This window comes from Thalia democratica, chromosome 1, assembly GCF_965202585.1.
Source record: "Thalia democratica chromosome 1, ktThaDemo2.hap1.1, whole genome shotgun sequence".
In the NCBI taxonomy this organism is placed as follows: domain Eukaryota; kingdom Metazoa; phylum Chordata; class Thaliacea; order Salpida; family Salpidae; genus Thalia; species Thalia democratica.
Window position 1 is genome coordinate 50,683,293 of NC_139165.1, and position 10,745 is coordinate 50,694,037.

At 28.9% G+C, this 10,745-nt stretch overlaps 1 protein-coding gene across 1 annotated transcript; it reads left to right on the forward strand.

Annotated features, from left to right (window-relative positions):
• Positions 1-472: 472 nt before the first annotated feature.
• On the forward strand, positions 473-5,752 carry LOC145849239 (glycogen debranching enzyme-like). Its single transcript, XM_082954381.1, has one exon. It carries the CDS (start codon positions 525-527, stop codon positions 5,037-5,039), a length of 4,515 nt encoding a protein of 1,504 aa, XP_082810507.1. The 5' UTR covers positions 473-524; the 3' UTR covers positions 5,040-5,752.
• The last annotated feature ends 4,993 nt before the right edge of the window (positions 5,753-10,745 follow it).

Sequence of the window (10,745 nt, forward strand, 5' to 3'; positions counted from 1 at the left end):
AAAGAATTAATTACGGAATGAGTATTTTTTCTTGTAACTTAATATACTACTTTTATTACTCAGTTGAGTAAGTATTTTTAGCCTTTCTATATTTTTGGAATTAAGTTTAGGTAAAAAAATCAAACCAACAAAAAAATGATTAATTAAAATCATAATTGCTGAAAATATTTTATCAAATGTAATTCTGAATATAAAATTAAAACCAAACTTAAAATATAGCAAGCATTTTTTCACGTGTAGAAATATTGAAGCACATCAAAGTTAAGTTAACTATTGTTTTTAAAATAAAAAATATGATTAAGTTAATACAAATATAATAAGTTTAAATAAGGAAGTGATTTGTATAAGGAAGTTTATAAAGTTTTTCTGATTAATTTTTATTTTTACTTATAAAATATCTAGTAATACTTCAAACTAAAGTTTTTATAGTACTTATATAAAAAAAATTGTTTTATACAAATATTTCAGAATGTTTTAAAATTATTAGTTAAAAGTTTTGTTTCAACTTATCATTTAGTGCAAAAATGGACTGGGCACAAGAGTCTGTTTTTTCCTCCGGTTATTTGTTAAAAATAGAGGATGGTCAAGACAATGACGGTAAAATTTTTAGATTAGAAAGAGGTAACAAAGTTCATTTTCTTCAAGGTACAAGTTTAGCATACAAAGACGTTACTATATTTACTGATGCACCTGAAAGCTCACAGACTTGTAATGAGTTTAGACCTTTGAAATGGTATAATGCTGGAAAACTAGGAGATAAATCGAGTGTTTTAGCTACTGTTGAATTAAAATATCCAGGCTCTTTCAGGTATTATTTCACATACCCTGGCAAAGAAAAAGCTGGATGTGGCTATTTTATAGTTGATCCAAAACTTGAAGTTGGCAATGACAATAGTTACTTACCTCTTGATTCCATATCAATGCAGAGTATTCTCGTTAAAAGTTTAGGAAGTTTTAGTTCATGGGAAAAAAGACTAGAACCAACTATGCAAAGCGGATATAATGCTTTACACTTCACTCCCATACAGTTACTTGGAGGATCGAATTCCTCTTATTCCATTGGAGATCAACTTTCTTTAAACCCTAAAATTTCCGAGGGAGAATCAAAAAAAGTAGCCATTGAAGATATAAAAGATTTTGTAGAAAAGTTAAGAACGAAATGGAAAATGGTAAGTTTAGTTGATGTTGTTTGGAATCATACATCAATGGACAGTGATTGGTTAAAATCTCATCAATACTGTGCTTATAATCTAAAAAATACACCCCATTTTCGTCCTGCGTACATTTTTGATCGTGCTTTGTTTTACTTCTCTGTAATGATTACAAAAGGAGCTTTAGCGAGGTTTACTGATGGCAAAGTAAAGAATGAGGGTGATTTAAATGTTATTAAAGATATGCTTATGCGTACTATTATACCTCCTTTAATGCTTTGGGAGTTTTTTCAGTGTAATTTAGAGTTAGAAATGGAAAAGTTTAAAAAAGTCATACAGAGTAATAACTTACCTGAAAAGTTAAGTGAACCAGAAAATTGTAAAATTGGAATAGTGCAAGATCCAGATTTTAAAAGATTTGGATGTACAATTGATATGAAACTAGCTGTTAACCAGTTTTATTATGCTTTTGATAACAATGCTGAAAAAGGATTAGAAGCATTTGAAAAAACTATTGTTTGGTTAAATGATTCTCAACGCACAAATATAGAAAATGATATATCAGCTGCAGTTGAATCATGTATAAATACTATAAGGTATGAACGCTTGGATGAAAAAGGACCTAAACTTGGTAAAGTAACACTAACACATCCGCTTGTAAAGAAATACTTCTATCACACTTATCCTGACACAACTGTTGAAAATGACGAGCAAATGATAATGAATGACCCCAATAAAGCACAAGATATAATGGCTCACAATGGCTGGGTTATGGGTCATAATGCATTAGAAAACTTTGCACACTATCCACATATGGTTTATTTCAAAAGACAGCTGGTATGCTGGGGGGACAGTGTTAAGTTACGATATGGTAATTGTAGAGATGACTGCCCTTATCTTTGGGATAAAATGAAAGAATATACAGAAAGAATGGCAGGAACTTTTCATGGTTTAAGAATAGACAACTGTCATTCAACGCCAATTCATGTTGCAGAGTATTTATTGAAAGCTGCTAGGGCAGTAAACCCTGAGTTATACATATTTGCTGAACTTTTTACAGGAGATGAACACACAGACAACCTTTTTGTAAACAGATTAGGAATTAACTCTCTTGTGCGTGAATGTTTAAATGCCTGGGATTCTCACGAACAAGGTAGATTAATTTACTTATACGGAGGCGAGCCTATAGCTTCTTTCAACAAGAGTGCTATACCTCTTTTAAGGCCAAGTAGGGCACATGCTATTTTTTATGATGTGACTCATGACAATGAGTGTATGATGAAAAAAAGGAGTATCTATGATGTTGTTCCGTCAACTGCTTTAGTTAGCATGTCTTGTTGCGCTATTGGCAGTAACCGAGGTCATGATGAGATGGTTCCTCACCACGTACATGTTGTCAACGAAGAAAGGTTTTATAGGGAATGGAATGAAAACAGCGAATCTGATAGGTTTGTGAATTTTAATAGTGGCATGATCAAATTAAAGAAGTGTTTGAATGATTGGCATTACCAAATGGCAGCTAGAGGTTTCACTCAAGTTTTTGTTGACCAAAGATCTGAAGACATAGTTGCTGTTACCAGGCACAATCCAGAAAATCACCATAGTTACATTATTATAGCTCACAACTCATTTACTGAAGGTAAAAATACTTCTCACAGTGAACCTCTCAGTATTGAAGGTAGAATTACAAAAGTTGTTATTGAATCCAGGCCAACAACTATTAGCAAGAAAACTGAAGAATTTACAAAATCTTTTTCAAAAAGTGAACAGTATATTAATGGTGTAGACAATTTTAGTTTAGACTTTTGTAACGACATAAATATTGAAGAAAGCAAATGTGTTACAGTTGAGTGTCAAAATGAAGCTAGAACAACTGTGGTATCTTTCAATGAGAAGTTTACTCCAGGAAGTATTATTATGTTTGAAGTTGAGCCATTTGATGATATTAAGAACTATGTTAATCAAATAAACGAAATGACTACAGGCTTTGACAGAATTATTGACAAAATGTCTCACAACACACTTAATTACGTGTTGTTTTGCTGTGAAAATGAACAGCAAACTTTCAACAGATCCTACCAAAATTACAATATTGATGATTGGAAAAGTTTGGTTTACTGTGGTTTAATGGGAATTGCTCTTCCAATGCAATCAATAAAAAGCAATAATGATCTGGGACATCCTATATGTAATAACTTAAGAAAAGGTGATTGGCTTCTGCGTTATATATCAAGTAGACTTGAACGTCATGAGGACACTGCTGTGCTTGGTGACTGGTTGGACATTAAGTTTCGTCTCATTTCAAAGTTACCTCGTTTCTTAATACCAACATATTTTGAAAAAATCATAAGCAGTGTTACTAACAAGTTGCTGAATGTTTGCTGGAAAAAGATGAGTTTGTTTGTGAAGGAAGGGGGACCGTTTGTTAAAGCTCTGTCTTTAGCTTCTGTCGCCTTATGTGCTGAGATAAAGGGGGCTATGCTACCGTTTGTACCTGCTGATAAGCTGAAGGTCAATAAAATAGAAAAGTTACCTTCAATCGCGGCAGGTTTACCACATTTCTCAGTTGGAAGCATGAGGTGTTGGGGTAGAGATACATTTATTTCTATGAGAGGGTTGCTTATGCTGACTGGCAGGATGCATGAGGCGCGTCAAATTATCCTTTCTTTTGCTGGCTGTTTACGCCACGGTCTTATTCCAAACCTTTTGGCAGAAGGAAAAAATCCAAGGTACAATTGTAGAGATGCTGTATGGTTTTGGTTGCAAAGCATTCAAGATTACTGTAACATATCTGAAAGCTATGACATACTAAAAGCAGAAGTTTATCAAATTTTTCCAACAGATCTTAGTCCACCGCAGCTAACAGTTACATCTGCAAAAAAATTTCCACTTAGCGAAGTGATGCAACAAGCTCTTAATGCACATGCTAATGACATTATATTCAGAGAAAGGAACGCAGGTGCTGAGTTAGACAGGAACATGAATGACCAAGGTTTTGAAGTTAAAGTTACTTTGGATATTCCGACAGGAATGGTAAGCGGGGGTAGCGAACACAACTGTGGAACTTGGATGGACAAAATGGGTGAAAGTGAACTAGCTGGTAACAAGGGAACCCCTGCTACCCCGCGAAATGGTTCCGCAATTGAAATTGTTGCTTTGTGCAAGTCTCTTACTCGTTGGTTACACGTAGTTCGCAAAGAAGGACACTTTCCCTATGAAGGTATAAAATATCGCAACCATCTTGGTAAGTTGGCAAAATGTACATGGAAAGAATGGGGAGACAGAATAAAAAAGAACTTTAGAAAGAAGTTTTACGTAGATCCTACTGATACTCTAGAACATGTACACAAAAAAGGAATTTACAAAGATACTGATGGAGCTTCCAAGCCATGGTGTGATTATCAGCTAAGGCCAAACTTTGCAGTAGCCATGGTGTATGCACCAGAACTTTTTAAAGATGAAGAGGCATTGGCAGCCTTAGACATTGCCCAAGAAAAACTACTTGGTCCGCTTGGTATAAAAACTCTTGACCCTGACGACATGCAATATAGAGGTGATTATGACAACACTTTAGACAATGATGATGCAGCTGTTGCAAAAGGATTCAACTATCACCAAGGACCAGAGTGGCTTTGGCCTGTAGGTTACTTTTTGAGGGCCAAGTTATATTTCTCACTCAAAAGTAAGAAGAAGGGAAGAAAGCAGCAGACTATCGAGTTTATCCAGTCTTACTTGGTTAATGTTCAGCAGCAACTTGAATCGTCTGATTGGTTCGGTTTACCTGAGCTTACTAACAGCGACGGAAAACACTGTAAAGACTCGTGTCCAATTCAAGCTTGGTCTCATTCGTCTTTTCTGGAGCTGTTGTTTGATCTTCAAAAGCTGTAAGTCTGATCGTTAAAGAAATTTAAAAAAAAAGTTTGTCTATGGTACATATTTATTTTCGAAGTAATGTTTATAAAGTATTGTAGGTTTATACTAAGAAATGTTTCTAAAAGTAAAAAAAAAATATTTTTATTCATTTAAACTTTTTTGAATATTTTAATCGACTGATCTTTAATTATTTTTGTTTTATCAATTTGAATTTTAGTTATGTTCAATTTTCGTTTAACTGTTTTAAATAATGTTACAGCATACTTGTTCTTTTATTTCTAGTTTTCAAAATTTGCAATAAGTCAATATTAAAGTAAAAATATATGGTTTTAAAGTTTTTAAGCTCTGTACAAAATATGACTGTTTTTACATTTTAGTGTTTGTATAAACCATTGTACTCTTAAGCCAGTTTTTTCACTGTATTTTAAAACTACTTGCTTTTCTTTTAACTATATTAAAACTTTGCAAAGTGTTTGCTTGGCCGGCCGTATACACAGTTCTATGCATTGTCTGTATTTTTGTAGCATGCTTTTGTTAAAAAATGTTTCCTATTTAACTCACGTTAATTGAACTTTAATAATGTACTTTTATGTAAACCACTTAAAAAAATTAGTTGTCCTTCTACATCATGTTTTGCTTAACGTTTCTAACAGAAAAGTGTCTTATTTTTGTGTTATGTGTTATTATTTTTATTTTGAACAGGTAAGGTTAAAATAAACTGAACTAATAGAAAAGTGTTTTACTTTAATATTATAGTTTGTTAAAAGCTTTGTTTAAAAGCTCATTTTAAGTTTAATTTTATTTAAAAAATGTAGTGTTTTAGTTTAATGGTTAAAGTTTTATTTATTTAAACTAAAACAGTTAAAATAAGTTTTTTAAAATAAAAACAAACAAATCAAGTTTCATTTAAGCTTCGCTTACCACCCTATTTTAAAACAAACCACAATGGTTTTAAATCTTCATACTGGCTAGTTTAGTAAAATTTTGTTATAGCGACAGATCGCAGTAGCGAGTGCAACTGCTTTCACATATCAAAATGTTAAGTCACCTTGTCTCGGTTACAAAAATAGTTAGTTAGTTGCGCATACCTAACATTGGATTAATGTGAGATAAGTACTAATTTACGGTTTATTCCACAGGGTTAAATGATTGCTGAACATAAAGGAATAGTAGTTTATTAAACGTATTGAACCTAATATTAAATTGTGATGTAATGAATAAAGAGACTGGCTATATAGAACTTTTTAAATTTTATTAGTTTTATGTTTACTTTTAGCGAAAGTTATTAAAGTAATTTCAGTAAGTGATAATTTAGTTTACAATTTTAAATGCTATGAGAACAAAAGACTTTCACGTACCTTGTTCAATAAACAAAATTTGTTTGGCAAAAAACTTTATTTGTTACGCACAATAAAACAACCTTTACAACAAAACTGTACATACGACCAACAAGTATAACAATTAGAAAGACACTAAGACCGTAAAACAAGCTTAAACAACAAAAAGTATCTTAAAATTAGCTAATAAATATAAGAATTAAACAACACATGCATAAATTACGGCTAAAAGATTAAAGAACTTTGCGAAAAAAAAAGTAATAACAGGTGTTGACTACGCAAATTTAAATTGTTAGTTGAAGATATAATATATTTGAAAAGAAGAAAGACAACAATTTTGTTTGCCACAATTAAATTATATATATTTAATATTTTTGTAAATTAAAAAAACCTAAACTAAAACAAACTACATTTTTTTTTTAATTATACAAATTATTTAATAAATGCTGGTTTTCTATTAAACTATATCTTTTCACAATTATATTTGCACTTTTATCTATTAACTTTTTCACTCTAACACAGTTCACTACTTTAAGAAATATCGAAAGCGTTGTAAGGTTCGTAAGTAGCTAAAACATATTTGTTTTTAATAAAATCTATAGTTGTTTAGTGTTCTTTAAATGCTTATACATTTCGCTCTTTGATCAAACTCAGTTGTTTCAAAGGCTAAGTATAACTTTATAGAACAACTGAATATTTTTCAGCTTATTAAAACAAAACAATTGAAGAAAAAATTGTTGATAAGTTTTTGTAATGGAGATGAAGCATAAAAAAAGCTTGTCTTTGAAAAATAAATTTATAATTTTTTAAAATATGGTTAGTTGTTTTAAAATAATAGTTTTTATTTTAAAATATTCTAACTGACAAGTACTTTTTAACAAAATTAAGTAAAATAGTTGGCTTTTTTTCAACTTTTTTCTTTTCCTTGTTATTAAATTTACAAACTGCACAGTTTTCGCGTACTCTGACAGATTCCTGGTCACTGTTCAGTTTCTAAACATAAAATGATGGCTATAGCTGTTTCCGACAAAAAAGCCCTTAATTGTTAGAATTTTTAATCAAAAATATGATCACATCATAAATCAAATTATATTATATCAATTCATTATATTATTGTTCGTTTATTTAACTAAGTGTAATGTTAATTTTTATCTTTTTTTTATAACACGACTTGAGTATTATGTTTTAAATTAGTTTTAGCTCTTTATGATGTATTACCTGGATTAGTTGCTTTATTAACTTAAAGGTTGAAAGTCTAAGCGCTTCTGATTAGCTAAAGCTTAATTTCTATATATTATAAGTTTTAATTAATAAAAAAAATTGTTTTCATTTTATTTTTTACATGTTTGGATAATGTTGGTTAGGGGTAAGGGTTTAGATTGAATTTTTTTTGGTAAACTAGTTAAGGGATAGGCGTTTAAATGTTATTAAAATACTGCTGTATTAATAGTATACCTCGTTGAGATAAATATTTAGATAAGACAAATCCAAAACCTTACAACTGCAGCCGAACCTTGTACTAACTGCTAGTATTTCATGTTCTTTAAACAATTAAAGGTAATTAGTATTTACTTACAGTTTGATAAAACTTTTGTATCATACTTATTAATGAATAAACTAAAGTCCTGAGGGTAATTTTAACGTTGCTGACTGATAAAACATTTAGTGTTTAAAAAACAAAAAATACTATAACAAATCTACAAAGAAGTATAAACTGTATTTAAACATTGCTTTCTAACTAAACCTGTAGATTTCTTTTTGAAAATTTTGCTTACTAAATTCTGACTGAGAAAAAGTAACACTTAAGAGTAGTATCTAACAGCTTTTAGACTTTTAAGATGGAAATTCTCCAAGTTTAATTAGTTAAAATAAGATTAAATATTGTACTAAGTACTGAATTAATGTACGGAAATAAAAATTAATAAAAACTTGATTTTAAATAGTTATTAACCAGATGCATCACATTGCGAACAAAAGTTTAACTATAACAAGAAAAATTATTTTTAGAGAAAATCAAGAAGTTTTTGTTCTATTCTACTGTTAAGATATATGTTATTTATCTTCTATAAACAATTTAAAAAAAACCGTTGTTATATTGTAGGACAAATTTTTCTATTAAAAATATTTTTGACATATATTATTTTTTTATAACGATGTCATTTGTTTTTTGTTGATTTTGATTGTAATTTAACTATATTTACTACCAAATCTTTATTAAATTAAAACGTTGAATTTAGTTTTACAATTATATCTTGAAAAATATATTGTTCTACATAATACATCAGATTAGTTAAATGTAAGATTTTTTCGTGATATGAACAATTCCTTAAATATATATATAAAGGTCATCAGAAGCTTAGTTTATATGTTTAAAGTCTATTAATGACGTTGTTGATTTTACTTAATGCACTTAAAGCAACCTAAAATATTGTTTCTATTAATGACTAAATTAAAAAATAAGTTATAATAAGTATTTTTAATAAAGTTTTAATACCGTGAAACGCATCATTAACATAAAATTTATAATAAATTATGTAAGATTTATATATTTTATAATGAGACTCGTACAAAAAATTACTTTATAAATATTTTCAAATATATTAGTCATATTAAAAAAAAAATTACGTTGTTAATCAAGCTTTAAACAACCAATTTTTGTTGATTGAATGCTTTTTTTGGTTAAAAATGTTAACTTTCACATAACAAAAAAATTATCTGAACTAGTTTTTAGTAGCTAGATACTTTTTAGCATACAACATCTATTTAAAGCAGGATTTTCTAAAGTGGGCCAAGTGGCCCCTTTGGGGCTATAAACATCAAAATAAAGGAGCATGAGCAATAAAAGGGCAACAGGGGGTTATAAGGTCATACTTTTTAATTTACACTAGTTACTCTGGATTTGATGGTGAAGAGCAGAAAATTTTTTTTTAGGTGTTTTTAATGGTAGTTTTGAAACTTATATTAAATATTATGGGAAAATTTAAGGAAATTTAGGGGCAACAATCTGTAAAAAATGGAGTAACGAGGCCATGTTTTGAAACTTACACTAGATACTCTGGAGTTGATTTCGAATAAAATAAAAAGGTTTTAGGCGTTTTTAATGGTAATCTTTTAGAGATATTGTCGGAAGCGCTCATAGCTTTTTTTTATTTTTCTATAGGGGGCCTTTTTAAAAAAAGTTTGGGAAACCCTGACTTAAAGTGATACGTATTCTGAAAAATTATCTTTAGGTAGGAGTTATTTTAACGTACATTGTTTAAAAAAAAAAAAAGTGGTCATAAAAAGCATCTTTTCTCTTAAGAAATACTAAAATTTCTATGTTTTTATATTTTAATTTTTCAGCTATTTCGTATCTGAACCTCAATCATTATTTTTTAATTTTGTATACATTAAAAAAGTTATATAACATCTAACTCTATAAATAGTAAATGTGAACATTTTTATCAGTAAACTTTTTTTTATGGACATTGTAGCTTTATTTTGTACAACTTGTGACAGAATAACTTTTATAAATGGAAATTAAAAAGTTATATGTTAAGATAACTTTGAAAAAAAAAACTACATGAATCTTTATGCAAAAAAAAATAGAGGGTTATTGAATTCATATCTATAGTTAAATCACATTTTGTACCTTATTTCTATTCTATTCTTTTAAAGTTTAATTTTGATAAAAAATATGCTGAATACAACTCTTATAATGCATACTTAAAGAGTAGGTTAAAATAAAAAAACGTCTCATTCAAGTTATAACAAAACACTCAAACAGTTGTTAACTTTTTATACTTCCTTTCAAAAATCAAAAACTTTTATTTCAAATTTTTTTTTTTCAAAATAAATCATAAAAAAAAAGTAGTAACACAAATTATATTTTTATAAGTATTATGAAAATATATACTGGTGCAGCAGTTTGCATGACTTAAAAATAATTACAACAATACTTGATTGAGTTTTGTAATTTATTTTTGGTAATTTATTTCAAGCGTTTAAAAATAACATATTCAAAAAATAAAAATAAAAGTGATGTTGAAGACAGAAAAAAATATTTTTAAATTTTACTATTTAATAAAAAACTTAAAAAAAAAAGTTAAGTATTAAACTTTTTTAATTTTCAGAACATTGAAAATTAAATAAAAGAATAAAGATTTTTTTGTAAAAATTTCAGTGAAATTACATAAATAAAAAGATTATTTTAAGACATTCCAAAATAAAATAAGAAAGTGATAAAATTTTAAAGAGTGCTTACGAACTTTCAAATAAAAAGAAAGTTAGGACAGAAAAAGACCACTTAAATTTGTTGAAGTGGTTTTAAAGTTTGTTGGTAATAATATAATCGAGTAGCCCACATCCGAAAATTGCCTTTAAAGTACCGACAGTACGGCTTGAA